The 27,587-nt window shown below is 32.8% G+C and overlaps 3 protein-coding genes across 5 annotated transcripts; 1 reads left to right on the top strand and 2 right to left on the bottom strand.

The window, feature by feature from the left end:
* Positions 1–24: 24 nt before the first annotated feature.
* Polr1F (RNA polymerase I subunit F) lies at positions 25–2,006 on the bottom strand. Its single transcript, XM_088190356.1, has 2 exons — positions 1,053–2,006; positions 25–448 (listed from the first exon to the last, which is right to left on the bottom strand). Exons 1-2 carry the CDS (start codon positions 1,526–1,528, stop codon positions 55–57), a joined length of 870 nt encoding a protein of 289 aa, XP_088046482.1. The 5' UTR covers positions 1,529–2,006; the 3' UTR covers positions 25–54.
* A 1,857-nt stretch (positions 2,007–3,863) lies between these two features.
* Positions 3,864–21,016, top strand: Atg2 (Autophagy-related 2). Of its 2 annotated transcripts, none has more exons than XM_088191195.1 (36): positions 3,864–4,108; positions 5,808–6,120; positions 6,188–6,290; positions 6,361–6,562; positions 6,668–6,945; positions 7,004–7,167; positions 7,227–7,412; positions 8,508–8,593; positions 8,660–8,847; positions 8,912–9,081; positions 9,145–9,289; positions 9,357–9,569; positions 9,628–9,811; positions 9,877–9,968; positions 10,035–10,315; positions 10,389–10,500; positions 10,580–10,776; positions 12,770–12,960; positions 13,032–13,182; positions 13,246–13,430; positions 13,628–13,815; positions 14,801–15,026; positions 15,094–15,322; positions 15,388–15,495; positions 15,566–15,873; positions 15,938–16,146; positions 16,211–16,375; positions 16,517–16,739; positions 17,876–18,043; positions 18,113–18,275; positions 18,340–18,585; positions 18,649–18,829; positions 18,891–19,165; positions 19,232–19,386; positions 19,447–19,593; positions 19,651–21,016. In XM_088191195.1, exons 1-36 carry the CDS (start codon positions 3,941–3,943, stop codon positions 19,918–19,920), a joined length of 6,870 nt encoding a protein of 2,289 aa, XP_088047321.1. In that variant the 5' UTR covers positions 3,864–3,940; the 3' UTR covers positions 19,921–21,016. The 2 variants fall into 2 exon arrangements, with proteins under 2 accessions (XP_088047321.1, XP_088047320.1); XM_088191194.1 differs by having other exon boundaries at positions 10,386–10,500.
* On the bottom strand, positions 21,008–27,458 carry mRpS5 (mitochondrial ribosomal protein S5). 2 transcript variants are annotated; one of them, XM_088191197.1, is made up of 7 exons: positions 27,251–27,458; positions 26,957–27,176; positions 26,279–26,883; positions 24,321–24,518; positions 21,792–21,924; positions 21,527–21,726; positions 21,008–21,463 (listed from the first exon to the last, which is right to left on the bottom strand). In XM_088191197.1, exons 4-7 carry the CDS (start codon positions 24,360–24,362, stop codon positions 21,095–21,097), a joined length of 744 nt encoding a protein of 247 aa, XP_088047323.1. In that variant the 5' UTR covers positions 24,363–24,518; positions 26,279–26,883; positions 26,957–27,176; positions 27,251–27,458; the 3' UTR covers positions 21,008–21,094. The 2 variants fall into 2 exon arrangements, with proteins under 2 accessions (XP_088047323.1, XP_088047322.1); XM_088191196.1 differs by having other exon boundaries at positions 24,321–24,415; positions 26,750–26,883.
* Positions 27,459–27,587: the final 129 nt, after the last annotated feature.

The following is a 27,587-nucleotide window of genomic DNA, read 5'->3' as shown; positions in this document are numbered from 1 at the left end:
ATAATCAAAATAAAAATATCCATCTTAGATTATTAAATATATAATATAATAATATTATCTACATTTCCTTAACTTCATAATTTTTTTTAAAATATCGCTTTGCTTTGTGGAAATGTCCAGATCTTCGTCGGATGAACTATCACTATCTGAAGAACTATCTTTTTTAATGTTTTTCTTTCTCTTTTTAACCTGTGGTTTTTCTTCGGTTTTATCATCATCTGTTGATGTACTTTTACACAACGATGATGAATCTCTTTTTTTCTTCTTTGTCGGCGGTGGTTCGGGCGATGAAGGCTTCCTTTTACGTTTTTTAACACCGTTACTTTTAGAGTCCGAATCCGATGAGCAAGGTAATCTTGGTTTTGTACCATCAAAGTTTACTTGAGCCGGAGTTATCTTTGTAGATGTTTTTTTTTCCTTTTCATCGTCCAACGGTTCGATACTGCAGCTATAAAAAGAAACGTGTAAGTATGGTTCTTGGTAATGTATAGGTAATACATAATGGAATCAAAAAGCAATGATGAATTATGTGTTAATAAAATAGTACTTGTTAAGAATGTCAGTGCCACGCTTAGAAACCAATGGGTATGAACTTTCTGCTGTGTTTGGCCCTACCGGGTACAAAAGCAGCCGACAACGTTTTGCTACATAAATACGTTATAAAATTTAAACTGGTCATGTGTGAGCAATCGTTGGTCAGAGCCATTTATGTAAGGTATGATCCTCTTTTTAAATAGATTCGTTGCAGAGTTATTCATGGGGTATTCAAGCTTTGATCAACGCTCGCTTGCTGCCGCTCACTAGCGCCTAATCTGTTTAAATTTTAAAACGTATTTATGTTTTTAATTCATAAGTTATCACATTTCACGTGGCGAAAAAGACATGTAACAAGTGTTAACACGACTTTCGCGTGTGCGTCCATTTGCTTCAGGGTATGCATGCAAACTCGGCGATGACCCATCACTAATCGAACAGTACCCAAACTTTGTGTTGGATCAAAATTCAACACAAAAAAATGATGCAGTGATTGCGATAAGATGTTGTATATTTACTTTTCATCGAGTTCGCCTCTAATATAGGGCAGAAGTCCGAACAGATCCAGTGTGACTATGGTGAAGAGTATATTCTGCCCGATTTCGAGTTTATCGCCTAGCCAATCCGAGACAGCCTCCGTCGGTCTCGGTATCACTACGTTGAAAATCTTGTGAACTAAAACGCTGAGATGAGTGATGCATTTTTTGTTGATTACGCCTCGTAGTTTCACTCCGACTTCCGGTCTGAAGGCGTGAAAGTCAGCCTCTATGTCCAGTTGTATATCGGCACTGTCGTGCTTGATTAGTCCGCGGTCGTTGAGTATCTTGACGTTTTTGTAATCTAAAACGATTCCGTCCATATCCGAGTCGAATCGACCGAGTCTCATCTTGAGGTGGCGCACAAGCGCAGATTTCACGTCAGCCAAAGCGGCCGGCGGCAACTGTACAGTCAGTCGCCGCCGAACGATCTTCACTGCATCCACATCCATGTGCATGTCAACATCACACGTCTATTTGACAGTTCCAACGATGCTGCCATGCATCAAATATATACCCCTCCCTTTCGGAAGTATTCAGATAAAAATAATATTTATTTTTAAAACACGCATTAAATTTTATTTTGCGTTTTCAATAGTAAAACATTAGGTCTTATATTTAAAAAAAATCAACGTGCGGGCAAATTAAGCATAAAATTTTCTTTAAAAATCCCATAAGCTAGATTGATAGTTATAAAAGACTAACTATTAGCTAAATAATTGTTCCAGCCGATAGTAGTCGACTGGAACAATTATTAATGCAAAGTATATGCAGGACCGTTTTTTTGATCCCTAAATTTGCATACAAAAATGTATGTAATTTAATAAAATACTATGAACGTTAACTTTCACGCGCCCATGTTATACCACCATCAGAGAATTTCGCAAGAGAGAGATGGTAGATTATATCGAGTTGCACAAGTGCGTGTAACTGAGCAAGAGAGTTATATATAGCAAGGTGCTTCACGCTCTGACTCACTCTGACGTGCGCATTAAACGCCGTTTCAAACGTGCGGCAGTATTTATTTGCCTGTCGTCGGAAGATTTGCGATGAAGTGTAGAATATTTGTCAAGTAAATTAAATATAAATTAACTTTATTTTAAATCGTATTTATAGCGATAGCCGAAAGATATAATGATTCCGATGAGTCGGATCTTGAATTTGAAAGTGAATAATTTCTCTCGGATAACGTAGACGTGATTGAAATTTTCGAATCGGAATCAAACGAAGAATATTGGAATTACGAAGTAAGTACTTTTCACATTTACATTTAAAATTATTATTTATTATATAAGCAGTAATCACAAATTTTCATTATTTATAGCTCATATTGAATATGTCATATTCATCAGAGTGTAATGATAACACGGAACATCTGTGTAATCTAAGTATGATATCAACATTTTGTTATGATAAAAAATATGACAAATATATATTATTTTGCAGGAATCTTTTCATATATCGAAGTCGGGGTATGTTTGGAACTCACGTCCTTTATTTTCGCCTTCAAATGATTCTAGATATGTGCATGAACCGTTTTTATTAAATGTATTGTTTTAAAAAATTCACACCGTTTTATTGCTCTGTATAAAAGTTCTTAACAAAAACAGACGTACGTGTAATTTATGTTCTGGTAATAAAATTACGCGTGTATCGTGTTTTGTTTGTCATAGAGTTATATGTCAAATATAATTAAGGTTTAATTTTTATAAATATGTTTTTTATTATTAATTTTTTTATATTATTATTTGTAAAGAAAATATGTAAAATAAAATATTTAAGAAGCTGCACGTGTTTGACGTCGTCTAGTTTGAGTAGGAAATGCGTTTGTGTGCATGCATAAACAGTGACAAAAAGGTCATGGTCTCGTTCTGAACTCGATTAAAAATATTTTGGTTTCTCGACAGTTAATGAAATCGAAATATTAAAAAATTGACTACTGACTGGCTAACCTTTCCTCTCCCCCCCTCTTCTGAAAAAAATCTGAAATGAAAGTCTTGAATCTATCACAAAAATATTTTTTTAAATAAATCATTTCAATGAAATCATATCAAAATACAAATTTCCCGGGAGATATATATTTCAAACCTGTGAAAATATAATACACATTTACATGCAATAAATAATTTTACATTGAATGCGTATTTTTCTGTAAAGCTACATTTTCGTTAATGAAATCCAAATACATTTTTACCGATTGCTATATATTTCTACTAGCGAAAATATAATTTAACGGATAGATGCTAGTGAAATGATATGTTGCTTTATAAAGCCTATGAAACTCAATTTAAAAATTTTGAATCGTCCATTTGCTGTTCAAATTCAAACCTACCCGACACAAATTAACCAATTAACTTGACCTAATGGAAGTTGTAAAACTATTGAAATCTTAAATACAAATTAAGTCAACACATTTCTCAGGGGGAAATAAGCGGAAGAAATACAGACAAACGTCGCATCTCGCATATTCATTCCTAGTTTGTCTGTATTTCGATATCACACTATGTCTTAAAAATAATATGGCTTTCCTTACCGATAGTACTACGACACATCCCTAAGGGACTTGTTTGAATTTGGTCAGAAAAATGCATGTCATTTAATAAAATACTATGAATTCTAATGAAATGGAAATATTAAAAAATATGATCACCGGCTAGTCAATTTTGGCCCACCTCCTGGAAAAAAATAAACTGATGACTCTGTCTTCGTAATCCTGCTTCCACCGCAGCCGGTGAAGGGTCATCCTTTTACATTCATTCCGATTCGAATTTGAAATCGCACACTGGCAACACTGATCCGTCAGCCGTTCGTTGTTTTCGTATGAAGTCTGGGCGGGCGTCGCGGCGGTCGCTTTTGCGCCCCGCTACAACATGCCGTGGTACGCTCCGTGGTCGGACAGCATTAAGAAGCGCGCGTGTCGTTACCTGCTGCAGCGCTACCTCGGCCAGTTCCTGGAGGAGAAGCTTACTCTCGACCAGCTCAGCGTGGACCTCTACGACGGCACGGGAGTCGTCGAGCGCTTGGCCCTCGACTGTCAGGCGAGTTCCCGTTCCTAATCAATTCTCATTTTTCAGTTCTACCGCTGCACGTGGTTCGGAGCGAACGTCCTTGTCTTTAGCACTGTTCTTTGTTTAGCGACGCAATTAGCTTTGTACGCGACGACGACGCATTTTATCTCATTTTTTTCAATTCAATGTCAAAATTATCAATTTGCCATTTATTATCTTATATAGCTTAAAAAGTTTTGTGAGTATTGAATTCATTGACAGAATTGATTAAAACAGTCATATAAAGCTAGTGCTGATACAATATAGGTACAATCGTAACTTTTAAATCTCATCAAATATATGAATCGATGCCAATTGTTTATTTATCAACAGAGTTGTATACTATGCTGTGGAGTAAGGGTAGGCTTACAAATTCTTGATATTTGAAAGTGTTTTTTTAATTATGCAGAGCACTTAGTTAAATTTTATTTTTTTATTCAGATTTTCTAAATTATAATTTATTTCATTCAAATTTTCATTATTTAAACTTTCATCACTGTTACTTGTATAAATCGATCAAAATTCTCCTGTTAGTTCTCCTCGTCTAATTCTCCTTTTTGTTCAGGACCTCCATGCCCAAAGATTGAGAAATATTAATTAATATGTTAATATTTTCATTTAATATTAGTGTTATTCTGTTATACTGTGTAACAGCTACGGGCCAAATACATTTCAGACAAGCATTAACCTTTAGAAGTCCAAAGGCATCTATGTCATGCTCAATATATTTTCTATTTTTTGAAGCCATTTTAAATGACTTGATGATAAAATTTCCTAACTGACTCAGAAATACTTCTATCAATATATTACGGTAAAAAGATTTAGTAATTCCTAACCATTATTGATTTTTATTACCATTAATTGTGTACAAAAAAATATATAAAGTGCTTTGTGTAGTGTGAACTGTGCTCTAACGGAGAGCAATGACATCGTTAGCAAAAGAAACCTGATGAAACAAAAAAACGTAGGTACCAGCTACAATTGAAAAAAAAAACGTAAATTTACTTGTTCCGCAAACAATGTGTTAATTTCAATAAAAAATGTCTTAGTTACATATTTTCAACAAGTTATTTATTTATGTATTTTCAATAAATTTTGAAAGGATTTGCAGCCCCTACTAACGGTAATATTTTTAAATATACTTAATATACGTACTTATTGCATTCAAAGAGTATCATAACTGACTTCAGTAGTAAATGTTAACCCTATTTGTGTTAGATGCAGAATTTTCTTCGAGGGATCTGAACGGTCAATTAATTTATTATAATAATTCAACTAGCATATTACTTATTTGTAAAAAAATGGAACGCAATTAATACAGTTGTGTAAATATTCTTTACGTGAGTCGTCATAACTAATGTTTTTTGTATGATATGATATATTTTTTAACTATAATAGAAAATAAAAATTATAATAAATTTGATCGTTCAATTACAAACTTAACGATGATTTTATTTTGTTATTAAAAACCTCTGCACCTCTCTTGACTACAAACTATAGTTTGTTGAAAATGGTTTTAATACTATTTTCTTATTTCTATTCATGTAAATAACAAGTTGTTTTTTTTACTAGTATTATATATATACTGATTAAACTATTGTTAAACGTTTTAATAATGATACGACTGAAATGAGTATCAATGCTACGTGTGTTTCAAGTTATTTTATCGTGTATCGTATTTTATTTTTAGGCTTTGAACGAATTAGGCGAAACACAAGGATGGCCGTTCGAAATCGTCGACGGCTACGTGCAAGAAGTGAGCGTCACCATACCGTGGGCGACTATATTGAAAGACGACTCATACGTCCGAGTCAACGGCTTGAAAATAACTGTGCAGCCGAGGCAAAGATCAGAGGCGGCTGCCTCCATGTTCGAATCCATGTGGTCTTCGATGACTTCTTCCATGCAACTAGCTGCCGAATGTTTGAAACAAGAAGGCGACGAAAAGGCGGCGCCTCAGCCGGTCGAAGGCATAGAGCGATTCGCGCAAACCATAGATTCAAGTGAGCTTAATCATGCAGCGATAATCAAACTATTTGCAGAAAATAATTATTCATATTTTATTTGCAGTACTTTGCCGGGTGAAAGTGAAATTTATAAACACAACCATCAGAATTGAGCATGTGCCAGTTGATAGCAAAACTGGTGTGGCACTGGAAATCAATATTAAAAAGTAATTCCATGAGCTTTATAATATTGAAGTGTTAGTCGTTCAATTGATATTTCATTGGTTTTCGTTTTAGTATTGATTATTTGGACGAAGCGGGAAGTGATCCCCCGTTAGATTTATCAGCAACTGAGAAGAACAAAACGTACTTAATCTCCACGTTCACAACCAAGAGAGTCTCTTTTGAAGGCGTCACCTTTTATACAGACGAATTTCCCTCCGTGGCAAGAACTTTTTCACGCTCTATCATGGAAACGAACCAGAGCGTATATAATAAGGCAAGTAAGTTTTATTTACTGTATGTTTTAGTAAATATTAATCAATTAGTGCCGATTGATTATTTGTGTCTTTGAATCATATTTGATTAAATGATCTTATTTCAGTCTGGCGAAAGCCAATACTTTTCGTCGAACGAAGAGAGCTGTCCCAGTAAGGAAGATGTCAAAGAAAATGTTAATTCGTCGAATCCTATACCTTTTGCTCGGATATCCGGAAAGCAAGAGATGCGATTAAAGATGAAGCAGTCTGAGGAAGCTGTGGGACCTAAGGTCGACTTTCAACTCACTCTCGGTTCTATCACGGCCATATTGAGTCCGAGACAGTTTCACGTTTTGTTAGAACTCGTGAATGGACTATCGTCGCCTCATCTAGAAGACAATAGGTATAAAGATTGATTTGTCAATCGAAGATAAGATGCTAATTTGCACATATATTTTTAGCAATGTTCCGTTGCGTGGCACTTTATGTATGGAGTCAAAACCGATGCAGAAGCACGATTTTGATAAAGTAGAGGCGCAGTTGACAGGTGAATTGGCTTCGTTGACCGGAGAGCACGGAATATCTTACTTACTTACCAAGAACAAATGGAGCACTGCCAATATAGGTATGATTGTGAATCATTATCATCGTTGAATCGTATTTCATGTTTATTTTGAAACACAGATGACAGCGATCAAGAAGAAGAAAAGTTTTTACCGCTTGCGTCAAGGCACGATAAATTAATGACTGACAGTTTCGCATCCACTGGATCAATGACCAGTAGCATGACTTCAATCGCCAGCAGTTCGATATCGAATATCCCTCCGAACGGCAGGAGTGGCAGTCCTCGTGATTCGAGGCGTAAAAAAGGTAAGTCTTGAAATATTTAAGAATACAGTTTTCCGACATATCTGTTTTCATAGTAAAATTTAATTAGCTTTACGAATTATTTTATTTATACCTTCATTGTCACTGGTTTCTATAACAAAATTTGAAGTTTCTTCTTATTAACTTTAACGAATGGAAGAAAAGGCTTATTTAGAACAATGATTGTACTGTTAAATCTGCCTATAATGTACACTACTGGCCAAAATTTCAAACAAAAACCAGTAGAGATGTTCATAGTCACAAATCCATCCATATTTAACTATTAAAAATATTGTTACTTTATATTCTGATTTAATTTGTATCAGACAGTATTTTTTCTGGGTATGCACGTGATGCGTTTGCTCTTGTGTTTTTGTGGCGTTTTTGTAATATAAGCTGCTCAATCCTCTTGTGATAGTTTCTAGAACTATACATACATATATCATCACATTTTTTTAAATTCAACTGTTGTGTCTGTGAACAATTCGCATTTAATAAAAACAAGGAATATAAAACTTGTTATATGAAATTATTTATATTTACACGAAATATGAGAAAAAATATGTTATTGATTATTTTAACCTATTTAAATTTTAAAGAAGAAGACAAACATAAATTATCATTCAAAGTTATAAATTTATACACGTCAGTTTAATGTAAAGAACCACCAATGTTTAGGACATTGGGAGTTTTTCCTACAAAATGTTTGGACGTTGGTTGTTTTTCCAAAAGTAGTGTTATTTTTGCTATCATTTATTTTTATGAGAATGGTAGTTTGACGATTTTTTCCTTAACGGAGTTTGTAGAGAATGTCCAGCACTATCCATTTTGACAATAAAACAAATGTCGAAAAAAGTGGACATTGCCATTTTTTCATATAAGGTCTTCAATTTTTCTAATTTATTTAAGAATATCAACAAAATATAGTTTAGTCTTAAACTTTTGACCGATAGTGTATATCTTCTCTAATGAAGCAAGAGGCTCCCTGGTGACTTTATAAGCGAAACCATTGTAGTCGCTTCCCATTGTCGGAAAAAAATACTAATAAATTATGGATCTTTGTGTATTAAATAATAATTTAATATATTTGTGTTGTAGTACCATTAATCGAAGGTGATCCAAATGCTGAAACATCACACATTCACGTCAGAATCTCTTCGTGTGCTATAATCTTATTACATGAGGTGATTTTAGTATAATTATTTTTATTATTTTATATATGATATGATATTAATATTGATATATTGTAGGATATTCTTACATTAACGACGTCTTCAGAAAATGAATGTCTATCACCCAGGAGTGTCGATCAAATGAAATCCATATCTGAGTCGTTCTTTAAAAAGCTAGGTTTATTCGCATTGTCCGGCTACGGAAGTAAAGATATAGAGAAAGCCAATAAGAATTTCGATACTGCATTGAATCACAATCATATGAGGTATACATATTTTATAATTTTAAGCTCAGCTTGTTGATGTTTTAATGAATTTATTGTTGCTTAGGATAATTGCAGCACCTCTGGTTCTAGAGGGTAATGAAAAGACAAACTTTCAAGGACAAGCCATGTGTGGACATTTGACGATGGCTAAGGTAGACGTCAGGGAGTGTCTTTACACCTCTATCCACAATAAGGAAAGTTTGGAGATTGTACATGTGCTGAGTTTTGGTTTAGGTATGTTTTAAAACTATATTGTAGTACAAACTAGGTGTTTTAACAATATTTTACTTATTTCAGACTCGAAAACATCAACAGGCGATGAAACACATTACGCAAGCGATCTATCCAATTTGCCAAATGTTAAAATATCGTTTAATAATTCGCAAAAGTTTGTTAAAATAGGCGGTGAACGTAAACTGGCATACCCTAGGACTGAATTTCGGTTTGTTATATTATTACGTAATTTATGATTCATGTTGTTTGTATATTTATGATATATTTTTTTTTAGAATTCATATGGATCAATGTGTGGCCGAATTTGACATATCGATTATGGATAGGATGAGTTCAATCTTTTACTCGGAGTCCGTTTGCAAGAGGAACGAAGTTTTTAATAGAAATGTTTTTTACGCCAAAGAAATGTCGTCAGAAAAGTCTAAAGCGTTTTTGGATTACGTCACGGAACTTAAAATAACATGTCCCATGCTGCACGCGCGATTAAGGTATGTATTGATAAAATATGTCATATTTTACTGATGCTGAATTCTGAGAATGTTTTAGATTTCCCGTTGCCGATCTACGGCCAGTCCACGATATGTCGAGGCTTCCGTGGTGGCAGAGAAACGTCAGAGACGATTATCTACTTTTTAAATTACGCGAAGCAACGATCACTAATGCAATGACGCTCACTCAGTCATCTACGGACTTCAAGTTGCAAACGAAACAGATCGATTTATATTATCTTGTAAATATGCGAATTAAAACTATAGACTCAAACTCGATTCCTATGCTAATTATTTTTAATTTTAGAAATCCGAGAAAGATCCCGAGATACATTTGGCTCGCGCTAACTCTGATGGTCCTGAGACTAATATGAATATCTCGAGTTTCATTTGGCCGACGTAAGTTAGATAATTTAATTATTTTGATGATGTATTTTTTTTTTATTAATTTGAACATTTTTGCAGAATGAACATCAGCGTTCTAACGCTGAGTCAGTTTCAAGACGGCATTGTAGACTCTTCGAGTGACGGGGAAGTCGGCGAGCCATGGAAGCAATCATCTTATTATTTCCAGTCTAAAGGAGAGCATAGATCGTCGAATATGAGCCAAAGCGCTATGGGACACTCGGCCCTTTTTATGGACAGGCTAAACGCAACAAATCCGAATTTAGGCGAACAACCAGGACCGTTCAGCTCCAAAAAAATGGTGCACGAGAGTGATACGCCACACAGTAAAGACGACGATGGTATTAATCAAATGATTGATTGAGATAAAATATGTTTTTATAGCAATTATAAATATGTGAGTATTTTTAGAAGATCTCATTGTTCCGGGAGATTCATCTGAACTTAAAAATTTTATCGGATACTCAATGAAGAATTCTTTAATACAAATTAGTTGCAGTCTACCTGTCGTTAGCATGCAATTTCCGTAAGTATCTATTAATATTGTTATACATATATGTATATAAAAGTCTAATGATGTGTTTGTATGTATATTAATTTTTCAGTTCTAAACTTCTATACGAGGTCATATATAACAGGATTAATTCAGATTTGTTGCTCTGGGAGCCATCGGCGCCGAAAGCTTGCAAGCATCATGACACCGCCATATCGGGATCAATTCATATGGATTCATTTACCAAATCCAATATGAGAGACTCTTCATATCAGTTATTTTCAAAGTGTAAAAGTAACACAAATTATAGTGAGTTCTTAACTTTTATCTATATATGTATATAAATATTATAATTAGGGTTTGCAATACTGGTAATACCAGTATTGGGGCAAAAATTGATCCTCAGTACTACAAAATGAAATACCGGTGGTCCCGGATTTTTTTTGTTTTTTAATTCCATCCGTTGTATTTGCTGAAGACGATGTATCTATGGCTTAGATAACAGAAGCAGAGAATAAAATGATGCTTATTGTAGGGGATTAACCAAGTAGTGTTAGTGTCGGCGTAGGATATTAAAGTAGATTAATAGTATTTTTTAAATTTAATTAACGTTTAACATGAGTAGAAATAAATAAATATATGAGAGAAAAATCTTTTGAAAATCAATATTATTAAGATATTCTAAAATAAATATTAAATATGAATTACTTAAAATAAAAATATATAAACATCTCTTTTTAGGAAAAAATATGTCGTATTTTAAACAAACAGATTTTCAATTTTATACGGACTCCTCATAAAGTTCTTTCGAATAATCGTAACTGATAAAAAGGGATGAGTAATATAGGAATATCTTTTATTGGAATAAATTGGCTAGTGGTGCTCTGGCCCTTGGTATAAAAACTTATTTTGTCAAAGATGATGCTTTCCTAAACTTGCTGTCCGCATTTTTGGTACAAAAAGGTTTTTGTACACAGTCGTCTTAATGATACTCGTAGATAATAATAAAAAAATCAGCGTATAAAGTATTTTTAAAAGAGCCTGAATGTAAGGAAGATTGATTGAACAGTTCTTATTTCTTGAAACACGAAATATTCATAGTCAGACGGATAATTTCTCATAAATGTCGGTAGCTTAAGCCAAAATTTGACCTTTTTTTATATTAAAAAAAATCATGAATACAACAATAGTTACTACATTCTCGTTCAATGTCTTCAAATAAAAGTTTCGCAAAATTCGCAAGCATGTATTAACATTCAACAATATATTACGGCATCACCTTAGCAATAAAGCATTCAGTTTGCTGTTAAAAACAATTGAAAGAAATCGATATGCTCATGAAAACAGTCGTAATTTTTTGTCTGCACATTGCCTAAGAAAAATGTCATCGTTACTATTTACATTTCCTCAATTGCATTAAAATAATCCATGAGCATTTCTTTGATTGATCATAGTCGTCGTCAATAAATAAATGTTTACGATTTAAATTCATAGGCAAAATCTCACTAGGTATTATCACTTTCGCTATCGGAAATATTTGCCTTAGTTTCTTGATTATATTCACTAACAGAAATATTATTTTCATAATAATGCAAATGTATTTTTGTCAATTACATTATCATCGTCAGCCAAATTATAATTGTAAAAGAATAACTTTTCGTCATCACTACTATTGATTTTATAACTTTCTTTATTAGCACAGTCAGCTGTAGTTAAAAACGGTTATTTAATTTATTTAAAAAAATATATACGTAAATTTAAAATATAACATGTTGGGAATTACCAAATCTTTTTATCATAATATAATATATTAATAAAAGTATCTCTTAGTATTCTAAATATTTTTTCATCAATTTACTTAAAAGGCTTCAGAAAATTGAAATTATATTGAGCATGACATATATACATGCCTTTGGACTTTCAAGGGTTAAAGACACTAAACATGACAATTAGATTTGTAATGTAATAAAAACACAATTCAAAATCAAACAAAAAAATCTACAAAACATGAAACATGCGAGCGGTACTCTGATTATTTTTTATTACCAATTAATAAAACTAATAATGTCAATACTGGTATTGACTGTTTTTTCTCTCGGTAATAATGGTATTATTGCAATCCCTAATTATAACACAATTATATAGGATCTTAGCTTCTCAAAAGATTAATTTTCAATTAGGGTCGTACTTGGTTATTTAAAAGTACAGGAAACGGAAAAAGATACATATAATTTTAACAGTGAAAGATACATATTATTTATTAAAACTGTAATTAATCAACGAAAATATTATCATTTTTTAGATTCAGACTCAGATAGTTCATCGCCTTCGACAGACAGCAACGTCTATTATTCAGTATATGACCAAAAATCAAAGGCTAAATCTAAAAACATTCAATCCACGCTGAAGAACGATAAATGCGGTAAGGTCAATAATATTTGCTTTCATCTGCAAATCGGAAAGGGTCAACTAACAATGTATACACCCGTTAGAGTAAGATTTTTTATATTATTAAATTTATTACACTTCTAGTTCCATATTTAAATCTGTGTTATTTTGTATAGGATAACTTGAATCATGTTTTACCGGTTCAACAAGGAGAAATAGTGATTTTGGTTGGGGAACTCTCGCTTTGTCACGTCGGTGGAGTCGGCGGTAATGTGCGCAGAGGACTCATGTCGTTGCAGGCAACTGATGCTAATCTTTATCACTGTGGTTAGCTTAATACGTACGATTTATGATCATATTTGAAAAATATTTTAAAAGATGTTGTTTCAGGATTGATTCCAATGCCGTCCGAATACAATCCGCTCAGGATATACGGCTGTTCTTTACCGTCGCATTTGAAACACACTATGTATCCATCCGGTAAGACGGTTTCAATTCGGAATCATAATCCAGAGAAAGAAATATTGAGCATAGCAATAAGCATCAAGCCGAATAAAGAATTCATAGGTTTTAAGGTAACATTTAAAAATCGGTTAATATAAAAGGATGTTCATAGAGTTCTTGCTGTTGACTCGGCATCGGTTGTTGGTTGGATATACTTCTGCAATTTTAAAGCCGTGGAATACACAGTTAATTGAAAATCCTGAAACATACCCTAGAACTTTGTGAATATTCCTTGTACCAATTGCTATAGCTATAACTTGATTTTCAGACTATTAAAATTGCGGCTGGTATTTCGAATGTGACGTTATATCATATCATGATGATCTCTCAACACACTTGGTTAAATCAAGTCATGGATATGTTTGACGTTTTAGATTATTCGATACCTGGTTATGAGCCAAGCACCGTCATAACTGAGCTGCATGTTCATCTTTGGGATTGTGCCATAGATTATAGGTATGATTTTATGTTATGTTATTATGATAATTACTTCAAATTTATGATAATATAAGATTTTTGCTGGCACAATAGATCTGGGCTTATCCCATATTAATATTATTGTTTTTCAATTTCTTTCTTGTCTAGGAGATCGTAATTAGCGATTATTATATGATTATAATTCCGATCGATCATTATAGATTAAGTTTTCCTAGATTTTCCTAACCATACTGATGAATATCGTATTGAATAATTAAAATAAAATCGAGCTAGGTTGTTTATAATCAAATATATGTCACTGATTTACTTATATTTGTAAATTAAAATAGTTAATGTGTATTTTTTGATAAAGTTATATTTTCATATAAAAATATAATTTTACTAAAAAATTAATTCATAACTTTGCTGGAAAAAATCCTACATAAAAGTGTATCTAATAAAAAACGTTTAGAAAAAGAAACTGCATCGAAATAAATTTAAAAAAAATAGTTTATTTTATCACAATAAATTTCATATTAAATTTGTCGGGCTGCCATACAAAATTTTATGAAAATTGCGATTTTTTCACTTAATGGTTAATTTCTTTGTTTTTGACAAGTTAATGTGAATTTTTATTTACAAAATAGACCTCATAAATTCTCTTAGTACAATAAAATAGAAAATGTGTCAAATGTGACACGGTTCGACAAAATATTACAATATTTAAAATAAAAAAAACCAACCCCTTCAAATAATATAGTTAGTTTTAGAACTTTTATTAGGTCAAGTTGGGTTTGATTAGTTCGTTTAGCTTAGGTTTAAATTTTAACTGAAAATAAAACATTTCGAAACTATCCAATTGAGTTTCATAGATATTTCGGAGCAGCATATAATTTCACTGTGCCTATCAGTTAAATTATATTTTCGCTAGTAAAAATATATTTATATACTACAAAATATATTTATTTCAAATCTATAAAACATGTCCTTTTTTATACTTGGGTTATATTTCAATAATTTTCAGACCTCTTTATTTGCCACTACACGCAATCGTAACTCTTGGAAGCTTCAGTATTTCGAGCAACGTTGTTGCTAAGACAAACGCTTCAAATCTTCGATTCATTGCGGAAGACTGTGCATTGTTCTTAAGTGACGAAGTCAAGATGGATAGAAACATTAACTTAAGGAAAGATTTTGTGTGCGTCATTGATTTAGGACTATTTGAGCTTTCTCTGCGTCTAAATGAAAAGGTATTATTTAATAGTTCTACAAACATACATCCCACAACAGTCTTAATTATTCTTTCATATGTTTCAGTCATCGTCTACCGCTCCCCGAGTCGATTTAAGAGCATCAAATAACGTGGTGCACATGAGGACGTGTTCGGATTCGTTCAAATCACTCTGTAAACTCATTAAATACCTGGCGAACGACGGCGACTTCAACGATCCGGAAAGTTTCAATTCGGAGGGTAGCGACGCAGGTTGTACTTTTTATAGTCAGAGTGAAAGAGATTCCAGCCCTTCGAGGGAGAATGACTTATTGGGTTAGATGGCGTTAATGCATGATTTTTAATAGATTATATTTAAAACATACGTATATTTTTCATAGGTGTCACTGATCGAACTTTAGAAGAAATTAGAGAGCTGTCAAAGAGTCAAGTTCAACACGTCAATGAGATGATGGCCGAAGCCATGATCGAGAATCTGGATTTAGGAGGTAATTCTCTATAACGTTTTATATATGGTATTTTATACAAGCATCCGACTGTAACGATTATCTTGTATAGATAAAGATGAAACGGTGGAGGGTGGTATGGAGGAGGGCGTAGAAATATTTTACTTTCCCGACGAATCTAATTTATCGGCCCTGCAAAGAGGCAGCTCTCCGATGTGTAAAGATTCGAAAAATTCTTCCGAGATCGACCTCTCGAATATGGTAGAATGTAATACGGACGCTCCGAAAGTGAAAGACGAGCAAGAAACCGAGATCGCTAACGAAACTGTTAACGTCACGGCTGAACCTCCTATTTCCATTGTTGCTAAAGATTTGGGTGATTTTAATGTTCCAGCTCACATCAGAACAGACTCGGCGAAGGTATGTGTAGATTTTATGTTTTCGTATAATGGAGGCCCAGCGTCTAAATTTGATTATATTTTAGACCCGTACTAAGTCTTCGAGTGATAATACGGATGATGAGTTTTGCATATTGGGTGAAGATTTTACGGCTGTCAAGAGGAACACGGTCGAGCCTGTCATTCAATGGTTCACAGATGAACCAGTTCAGATCACCGACAACCATTTTGCTGTTCCGTTGGGAAAAACCGATTTGTTAAAACCGCCGAAAAATTTTCCAATGGCCGTTTTGAGGTTTGGGATCTTTCTTTAAAGCTTGAATATAATATTGCAGTATTGATATGAATATATATTTTAGGTATACACTCTGCGAGATGACTTTAATATGGCACATGTATGGTGGGAATGATTATAAATTACCGGTAGTCGAGAGCGGAGATGGTAATAGTAAAAATACATCGACGTCGAATAAGAAAACTGTCACAATCAACGATTCACGACATTCGCCATCATCTTCTTATAGGTTTGTTTATTCATTTATATATAAATATAGAACTATGTTACTTCCACGAGCTGTGAAGAAAAAATTGTATAAAGTTTGGTAATTCGGTAAACGGTAATACAAACTAAGTCGAATGTAATACAAATTATTTTTGAATTATAGGGATCCTTACAATATTTTACCGAAAACTCCTTCGGCCTCGGCTTTATATGGATCGCAGCGTAACATATATTATCAAGGTATGAGTTACAATAAGACCTCCGAATCGGTTACTCAAGTTCAACCGAAAGATCGTACACCGGGTAGTCCTCGAGAAATACCTTGGAGACACAAAGGAGGGCTTGGAAGACGCCAGGACATATTAATGGAACTGCAATTGAATAAGGTATTTTTTTTTTATTAATTTAAAGCAATTTTTTTTGCTATGTATAATTGGCAATAAATCAGATTATCAGAATTTAAATCAACTTTTGGTCAGAATAAAAATCAAATCTCGGTCAGAATTTTATTAACTGCCTGGACATAATTATATTATTCAGAGTCAGAATAAATATCAATACGGTCAGAATAAATATCAATACGGTCAGAATAAAAATAATGAACGGTCATAATTATATTATTCAAGGTCAGAATAAATATCAACATGGTCAGAATAAAAAAAAATATTGTCAATAAAAATAATGAACGGACATAATTATATTATTTTGGGTCAGAATAAATATCAAATGGTCAGAATAAAAATATAGGACATTCAGAATTTAAACATAGGATGATCTTGTGATTAGAACTGTTGAGATTTGTTAGGTGCGAGCGAGAGTTGGTTTGAACATTTAAAACACAACGAATCTATTTAGTTGTTTGTAGGACGCGAAGGTATTCAGAACGAAGCGAGAATAACGACAGAGCGGTAGCAGAGAACATGCTTGACTTTTTATGCTGACATCTGACAATGTTGCAAGCCCAACCAAATAAGTTGGCACCAAAATACTTGCTAACTGGAAAAAATAGGGTTCTCAATTATTTGTAGTTTTCAACATTTAACATATCAAAGTTTTGAAGCAACAAATTACTTATAACTTCACAAAAATTTGCGACGCACACCTGTTATTGAGATAAGTGTTAAACGATAATAAAGGTGGGCCTTTCCAATATTTTGTTTCTTTCAACGAACGAATTCTACGAATTCGGTCATAGTGAATACCGCCACAAAATTCTATTCACAAATGTTTTTCGAAGGCATATTTTGTTGAGCGTTTCATTGTCTTGCATTTTGAAATAAAATGAAGACGTATAAAGGATCATGTATTTTAGAGCGGCACTAGTCACTCGGGCATATTGGGAGAAAAAACGATTACCTGTATTTGCTCAAGTATACAAATTGTTTCATTCAAAGATTTTTTAAATTTTATTTGAGATAGTATAATTGAATATTCGATTGAGAATCTTAATTTTGACACATGTAATATAAATTCTGGCTCAAAAAATACTTTGCCTATATAATTTTTATTTTCTCATACATAGGTTCGTTTTCAACATGAGACTTATCCAAATAACGGTGAACAAGCATCTCGGCAAGTGCTCATAATATCTTCAGTGGAAATCAGAGATAGATTGGCGTCGAGTCTGATCAATAAGTTTCTGTATCAATTCACATCGGATCAAAGACCAAAACAGAAGCACGCAAATATGGTTGATAATCATTGAGCGATTGTACAGTATATTAATCTATATTATTTTCATTTAAATTTGTAATTTTAGGTTGTTATAAAAGCTGTGCATCTGCGTCCGGATCCGAAACTTTCTGCGCAAGAATGTTGTTTGAAGGTTTCTATTCTTCCGTTGCGGTTCAATATTGATCAAGATGCTCTACTGTTCTTGATTGGTTTCTTTAATCAATTTGGTGAAGCGGATCCTGTTAAAGGTAACGTTAAAATCATTATTTCTGATTACGTTTATATTTTATCAATTTTTATTTATCATTGTAGAAAACCCGATGAACTCGACTAACTCCGGGTCGAACCAATCTTTGCATAGCATCGGAGGTTCTTCGCGTCACTCGACACCGACTCATCAACCTCCGATCATGAGCGTAAACACCGGTCAAGCGGCGAGCAAAAGTCTAGGGTTGAATTCGCGAAGAGCATCTAACGCCAGCAAAACTGGTACCGAAATAGACAATGTGATGATCAACAGTGATTGCGTCAGTGAAGATGCTCTGTCGATCAAAGAAGGTGTGTTTTAAAATATTTGTTATAAAATTAAAGTGATATTGATGTTTACAATTTTTTTTATAGAGAATGATAATAACGATGCACTAATGGACAGTTATGAAGCTGAACGATTAGTCTCTGAAAATTTAATATTGCTAGAAGAAGATATGAAACTCCACTGCAATAAAAATATTATTAGCAAGAGTGACCCTGTTTTGACTAAAGCGCCGAGTGCAGAATCTGATGATGCTCCTATTTATTTTAGGTATTAATTATTAAATTGACGAGGATCATCTCAAAATTTTATCCGTTATAATTTTTTTTAGGAATATCGTATTTAGTCCCGATGTACCGATCCGTCTAGATTATCAGGGAAAACGAGTCGATATGACGCATGGACCGCTGGCTGGATTACTTATGGGACTTGCTCAGTTGAATTGTTCCGAATTACGATTGAAAAGTCTGTCATACAGGCACGGTTTACTTGGCTTCGAACGACTGTTTAAATGGGCCATGCAAGAATGGCTCAGCGACATTAAACGAAGACAGCTTCCGGGTCTATTGGGAGGAGTTGGGCCGATGCATTCTTTAGTTCAATTATGTAAGAAGAAAAAAGTTCAGTTGTATTTTATATATATGTAAATATATAATCCGTTTTAAATTTCAGTCCAAGGTATAAGAGATTTGTTTTGGTTGCCAATCGAACAATATCAGAGGGACGGTAGGCTTGTGCGTGGATTACAAAGAGGCGCTTCATCGTTCACGACTTCTACGGCTATGGCAGCACTAGATATAACGGCCAGGATCATTCATTTGATACAAGTAATTAAAATAATTGTATTTTATTTAACTCGATGTCTATTATTAATTATTTTATCTTAGGCTACGGCTGAAACTGCTTACGATATGGTATCTCCAAGTCCGGGTTTGAGAGGTTCAAGAGGAAAGAGGCGTCGTCGACACGAATGTTCTAGACAGCCGCAAGATATTCGCGAAGGCATTACAAATGCATATCATCTAGTCAAAGAGGTCAGTTTATGAAATTAATATTTATATAATACCAGATTATAATCGTTGCTTCTGTAGGGATTGGGTGAAACCGCTCAAGCCTTGGCCGACGTGGCTACTTCTGAACGAGCAGCGCGAGGTTACAGCGGAGCTGTCGGAGGAGTACTAAGACAACTGCCTCCCACAGCTATCGCTCCAGTTTTATTGGCGAGCGAAGCTGCGGTTGGCTTTTTGGGGGGCGTAAGAGCCACTTTGGCTCCTGCCGATCATAAAGATCATCGAGATAAATGGCGAGCTGCTCCGGACAGCAGCGACCATTTAGACACTGGTGCTTATAGTGATAGTTAATCAATCTATACAATCTTTAATTCATATTGATGCCATAATGCTTATGAAAATATAAGATATTTAGTTGTGCCTTTTTTGTAATAAAAGATAATGCTCTCAACAATTCGTGTACAATTGATGTACACTCGGGGAAAAATACTAGGTGGTAATAAAGTCTGATGGGAATACTATATTTATTGTCAAATATGGTGTAAATAAAAATTTGGTCAGATATGTTTTAAAATCATAGAGTTGCAACAGTATTTTTTGACTTCAGGTTGTTTCATATGGAGTGTCTGGTTTTGATAGTATCATATTAATCAACGATCTTCTCTGATTTGCTAATATATATGTCTTTTATTTATAAAAATCTTAATAACACTTAATTTTAAGTAAGTTGTGAATTACTACCTCCAGATGATGAGCAGACTTTGCCTTGATCAATTTTTTTTAGATAAACTTGCGAGTTACGGATTAGCTTCAACGACGTCACTATTAAAACATTAGACATTTGTAAAACTATCTATAGAAGCTGCGTACTCACGTATGCGTCATTTGTAACTTTAATTGACATTAGCTATATTGATATTGGATTTTTTATTTAATAGATTATAAAAAATATATGTATATTTACATATTATTTTTATAACACTTCCTTTTTTGCAAAAGTTTTATGACACGCTCGAAAAACTTTTGCCAATATATAATTAAGAGCAATAAAAGTTCGACATACTATTTCCCTTATAAATCCATAAAATAGTTTGATCTCTACTACTTGACATCTCATAAAAATTGGGTATTTCATGTGAAACAAACTTAATAAAACCATTTATTTTCTTTCTTTTTAAAATTTATCAATTTTTATGTCTAATATTATAAGTTAAAAATAGTTTATTGTATTTTTTTGTAAATTTGTATTGTTATTTTACATCATGACTCATTTAAATAATAATATAAATACATGTATGTAAAACGGTAATCAAAAAAGTTTATATTATTTCCAATGCTTTTTTATATCATATTATCTCATATACCTTATATAATTATTGTGAATATTTTTAAAATGATTTGTGCTATGTTTTGTATATTTTTTTATATATAAAAACTATTTGATATTTATAGATATTTTTTATTCATCCTTTAAAAATCTAATTATTTTATTCTAAAATTATAATTCTGTATGAAAACATAAACTTTATTCTCCTTCTTTTTCTTCCGGCACTACTTCTTCTGGATAAGCGACATTGAGGAAGCTTTGTAACTGGCCGTATTCAGTGATGGCGTCTATTTTTATTCTATTGTGATTGCGCCTCTTTTCCAATATTCTCAGACACCTCTTCCAGGAGCGCAACTTGGTATAAAAGGGAGGCCATTTTTGCTTTTCCAAAACTAATCTTCCTTTGAAGTTGTACTGTTCATAATCTAATATTTCATGGGCTTCGATTTCTTCAGGTTTTCTCACTTCGGTATTAGGTGATGCGAGTACGTTCGGGTAGAAATGGCTTTCCTTACAAAACTCGACCAAATGCAACTTTTTACGATTTGCGATTTCCTGATGCGTATTCTAAATAACATTCGACATTAAATCAAGTATAGCTAAAAGTAAAATCAAATCACGTTAAAATACCTGTCTCATTAGTCCGATGAAGAACGCTTTAACAATAGCTTGCGTATTGGTCGGTCCTTCCACTTTAGCGTGTAAATTTTTTATTCCGACAATTCGGCATATTGCTTTGATCACACGGTGACACTTCAATCCGTATCCTTCCGGCTTTGGCCAGACGAATATTTTCGTTTTAGCGAATTGTGTGAAGAAATTGTGATATACTGAAAATATAACAATAAATACAAGGCTTCATTTTGTAATAATATTCATGAATTACTATATATACCTGTGTTATTGCAAGTTTCTAAAAATATTAGCTTTTGTGCGGCTCTGTTTTTGGCCAATTTTAATGCAGCAGGTCCTTCTTTACATTTTCCGACCGCGAAACCAGCCAAACCCTTTCCATTGCCTGTTACGCACTACAAACATCAAAGATTCTATCATCCGCTACACAAAAGCTTCATATTATGACTTAAAATAAGGGATCTTTATCGATGATTTGAATTCGCTCGATTTTCAACTATATGAATGTTCGTTTATACTATCTCAAATGAAATTTGAAAAAATCTTAAGAGTGAAACAGTTTGTATACTTGAGCAAAACAGTTAGCCATTTTTTCATAATATGCCCGAGTGACTAGTGCCGCTCTAAAATACATGATCCTTTATGCGTTTTTATTTTATTTCGAAATGCAAGATAATTAGACGCTCCTCAACAAAAAATGCATTCGAAAAACATTTGTGGCGGTGTCAACTATGACCGAATTTGCAGAATTGTTGTTTTACCAGCAACTCCAGTGACGAGGTGGGCTTGACATTTTTTTTAAGCTGTTTCTTGAATAATTTTTTTTTTTTTGAAACATCAGGTAATGGTTTAAAAAGAGACAAACTTTTGATTCTACAATCAAATACCTATTCATTCAACATCTGGAATTAATAAAAAATGATCTGCCTAGAATGGGTCGGTAGATGCAGCGGGTGCTTGATACAATAGTCTGTATTGCAACATATCACCGTGAACATCTTATGTATTTCTGCAGTAATTCATTCTTATTTGGACTGTACTTACATTTCAATGGTTTAATTATTAATAAGTTAATTACATTTTTTTTAAATTAATAGTCCAGAAGGATGTTTTAAACTATCAAAAATGAATTTGAATGTAGTGAAGATGATGACTATAATATGAATATTTTAGATGAAGCTTCAGAACAATTAGATATAGCATAAAAATTACATTTCTTAAGGTAATTACAAATTAGGAATTATTTATGTTTCGAAAATGGAAGCCTTGTGGTTACGGGATTATTGTCTCAGATTGCATTTTTTGGTTAAAAAAAATTATTCCTGTGAAGATTTTCTTTTTAAATATTCTGGGTGTCAAAAACCGATATTATTTTCTTCTCCTTTTTTTAGAATAATGAAAGAAATTTTTTAAGAGCAATTACTCAAAAAAGAGAAAAAAAAATTTTTTAGAGGACAATTTAAATGAGCAATATATAAAATAATTGTTCCATAAAACGAGTTTTTTGTGCATTCAGGTGCGAGCCAGCGAGCATTGGTCAGAACGTGAATACCCCATGAATAACTCTACAACGAATTCTTTTTTCGAAGATGAACCTTACATAAATGCACAAGGAATTCGTTTTATGGAACAAAGTGTTTATTTAAATGGTAAAAAATTATAAATGATAAAATTGAACAATCAAAATAATGATTCATAATAAATAATTTCATCTTTGCGGAATTGTTTTAAATTCTGAGAAATAAAATAAAATACGCAATTGCATAAGAAAATATAACTAAAATAAATTACTTAGCGCAAAAATCTAATGTTTCAAATAAAAAATATAAACATATGCCCCCCTCCCCCCGGTGTAACGCCAAATGAAATCCTGCACATGTGCGGGTGTTGTCTAAGTGGCTAATTAAAATTATTATTTTTTAATTTAACGATATTTTACAGACAATTAGTCGATTTTTTGCAATAATTGGATAAAAAAAAATATCGATAAAAACCGAGAGAAAAATAAATTTTCTCTCGGTTTTTATAATTGTGAATACGTTAAAAACTACGAAGTGTATTAATTCCTTATCATTTAAAATCAATTATCAGGTCACGAATTTAAGAATCCTCATTGAATTTTTTTAACTATTAATTTGCCGAACTTTTTGTGTTTACTATCTAAATATCTATTTATTAGAAAATAAAAAAAAAATATATTATTTTCCCCTGCATCTGATTCTTTCTTCAACAATGTCATTAAATCTGACAATTTTCGTTTAAGTAACTAATGAATTTCGGCAATCAAAGGGTTAATAACGAAACATAAGTTGGTGAATGAGAAATGAAGGCGCGGATGTTCTTTATTAACCACTTGAACGCCAGCGACTCACCGGGCGCATCCTTTGATGATTATTTTTTTAAACAAATACGTTTTTAAAAACAAATTATTTTTTATTAATTATTAAAGCTTCATTATTCAGTAAACCAAGAATTTTATATTTATTTAAAGAAAGAGATACAGATAACTGAAGAGAATAACTGGTAACTCACTGAAAAGTCGCTGGCGATTAAAGAGTTAAATAATTTGTTTCACTGAATTGACACAGGAGAGTGAGGCTTGTAAAAAAAAGTGCTGACATTTTGAATCTCAATTGAGTTTGCCCAAATGTCAAGTATTTCCATTTCATTTTACTTTCTTCGTAGAGATATTCTGACTTTCACAAGATAAATTATTAAAATTGCTTTAATTAAAACATTAATCGATTCCTGAAAGTAATATTAATAGGCTTGATCAAAAAGGTATATTTACAAGAGCACTCATTTTCCTCGCTCGGCCCAGTTGACTTTTCATGGTTAGGAGAGCTTTGTATTCCAAGCATATGGTGTCGAATCCTTCAAAGAGATCTGTAATGTATTACAAGGAATTAATTTGATGAACTTTACTATGCATAATTGATAAAAGTCCAAGAGTTTCGGCATGAGTATGAGAGATGTGATACAATAAAAACTTTTATTTTAATATTAAGTACATATATAATATAAATACAGTATACAGTAGGTTCTCGAGTTACGCGGTATCTACTTACGCGAATTCGTAGTTACGCGGTTACAAATTTCGAAAATTTTAAATTTGTTATAATATCGATGTTGATATATATTTGCGCGTAAATTTTTGTTCCTGGTTGATAAAGCACCGGGACATCCACCGTGTGATCACGAACATATCAAAATAGCATTTTTGCCCCCAAATACGACCTCTATAATACAACCTATGGATCAAGGTCTAATACAAAGCTTTAAAAAATATTACTTAAGGACTTTTAGAAATGCCATAAAGGTAACTGAAGGGCAAAACAGTATATCACTCACACAGTTTTTGAAAGAAGTTTTTGCCTGGAATGAAATTGCAAAGTTTACCATGAAAAACGTTTGGAAGAAGCTTACTCCTCAATTTTTTGAAGTTGTTGAAGACCCCATGCAGGAAGATAACATAATTAATGATCTTGTTGAAATGACAAACCAATTAAATTTAAATCTAAGTAAAAATGATTTCATTGAATTGTTAGAAAGTCATAGAGTGGAATTAAACAATGAAGATTTATTAGAACTTGAAGAATATAGAAACAACGGCGGTGATTCGGAGGAGGAAGTCAAAGAAACAAAAGAATTTTAGTACAAAAAATGAAAGAATGCCTCAATTTGATAGACCAAGGAATGGCTGGTTTAAAAGCACAAGATCCCGACATTGATTGGTTTGAGAAAGCCAATAAAGCAGTTCAGGACGCTATTTCCTGTTATAAAAATATCTATTATGAGAAAAAAAGATCTAGTGTACAATCTTCACTGGATAAGTACGGTTTCTTATTACATAAAAGAAATCCAACACCTAAAGATATTGAAATGGAATAGTATAGACATTATGACATGATATTTTAATGGATATGTATGTATAAATATTATTTTTATGTTTCTCATTTTATTTTGTAAAAAAGTTAAGATTATAATGTATGTAGACATTTTACACATAGAATAAATTTTTATAATGCTTTTATTTTCATTTTAACCTAATGTATACATACAAGATAACGGCATTTAGTTATTTTAAGTATCGTTCGGATGATTGGGGGAATGTATTAATATTTAATACATATCGGACGAGTATTCCTCTACTTACGCGAATTTTTCTGGAACGAATTAACCGCGTAAGTCGAGAACTTACTGTACTCTTGATTCAACGCATTTTATACATTATTTTAACGGCTTCACACGTTGGGTTTATTTACTGAAATTTGCTTGGTGACCGGGCTATTTTGAGTCAAAATTATATTTTTAGTAGATTCCCTATAACTTGTAAACTAATTAAGATATTTTATTTAAATTTAATATGTAGGTTCTTTATGATTTTTCACATTAATATATCATCAAATATGTTATTTAACCAGTGTTGATATAATGAAAAAAAACGTGTATACAAATATAATATATATTACAATCAATATTATTAAAAAAAGGATAAATTGCCACTAATACTAATAATAATATTATCCCAGAAGACTAGTAAATTTGATCCAACAAGGGATAATCAAGCTTTCGAAGGTATTCCAGGTGTGCAAGTATATGCTAGAGTAAGAATTGATGAATCTAATTGTTTCAATCATTTACTTACTCTAATAACTCAATATATATAAATGCTGTATGCTTTTGTATTTGAGAAGAAAAAAATAATATTTTTCACTGCAAGTAGATCAAAGTATGGATATAATAGACAGAATAGACGAAAAAATCAAAATTCGAATATAAATAATTTACGACTAAAATTGATGTAATTGGATATTTAAGAAATTATATTGTCTAATAAAGCCAAATTTTAATGTTAACTGTTTAGAGCTATTAAAAAAAAACATGCAATAGAAGGTCAAACGTGGGAAAGTACATTTTCACAAGTATATGACATATTTTTGTGGTAATATATGCAATAAACGCGCCAATTGGCGATGTGCTATTTAGAGGCCCATTACTTTATGTGTGAGTGAGCGAAAGAGAAGAGATCTCACCACGTGCATCTGATTTGTACGTACATATTGCAAAAAATTGTATGAATATTTTCTAGTTCAATTTACCATGTACATAATATATCTTCAATTTAATATTTCTGTCAAATCAGTGTTATAAACCAAATTGATGAAAATTTATTTTGTTTACTGTGTGCAAATATCTCATTATGATAATTAAACATACATTCTCCTATCGGATCGGGGGGGCCCATACGACGGCCCGGCCATTTGTTTCCACACCATCCTCTTTCGAACGGATGAATTTTTAAAAACCTGAACGATTTTACAGAATCACGCAATTTGAGTATTTTGGCTTCTCTGCAAAAATAAAAATATATCAATTTCTCTCAGGTAGCTGGTGAATATTGGAACTGAAATGGGTGAAACAAACCTTTCTGGATCCTCCGGTAACGTTTGCCGCTTTACCAATTCGTTCCCTCTGATAACGGGCGAGTTCAAACCGGGCCAGATGATGTTGGTCTTGCCTACGCCGATAAATTGCCCCCTATTTAAATCGATAGCCTTTATCTTACCAGCTCCTTTACCGCGACCTTTTTTTGCTCCGGCATTACTCACAGACGTGGCGCTCTTCCATAAATGGGTAGCGGGTACTAAAATACAAACCAACGACTATCAAGGCGCGGCTTTTATTTTAAACTATTTCATACGAGTGCTAGATACCGACATTTATTAAAGAAACCAGTACTTTGGTTTGTGACATAATATAAAGGGTTATAAGTAGGCAGTAATTGCTTGTTATTCGATACGACGGGAGTTATCGAAGTTAAGCTCGACGGTGTAGAAATCCTTAGTCGCTGGAGCGCTCGCACAAGCGACGCCATGGCTTAGGCCGACCAGACCTAACCTCGACACTTTGACACCTGATAGTAACTAAAATATATTTTTGGTTACAATTGCATTCCCTTGCGGCTTTTGGGGGGTAATATCGAACATTAATACATATTTATTTTTAATTCATTGATTTTAAGCTTATTTAACAACACCATCAAATAAAATTAAGT

This window comes from Plectrocnemia conspersa, unplaced genomic scaffold, assembly GCF_051122295.1.
Source record: "Plectrocnemia conspersa isolate PC_06_02 unplaced genomic scaffold, ASM5112229v1 ptg000008l, whole genome shotgun sequence".
Classification (NCBI taxonomy): Eukaryota; Metazoa; Arthropoda; class Insecta; order Trichoptera; family Polycentropodidae; genus Plectrocnemia; species Plectrocnemia conspersa.
The sequence above is the reverse complement of the archived record's forward strand: the minus strand, read 5'-3'. Positions and strand labels throughout refer to the sequence as shown.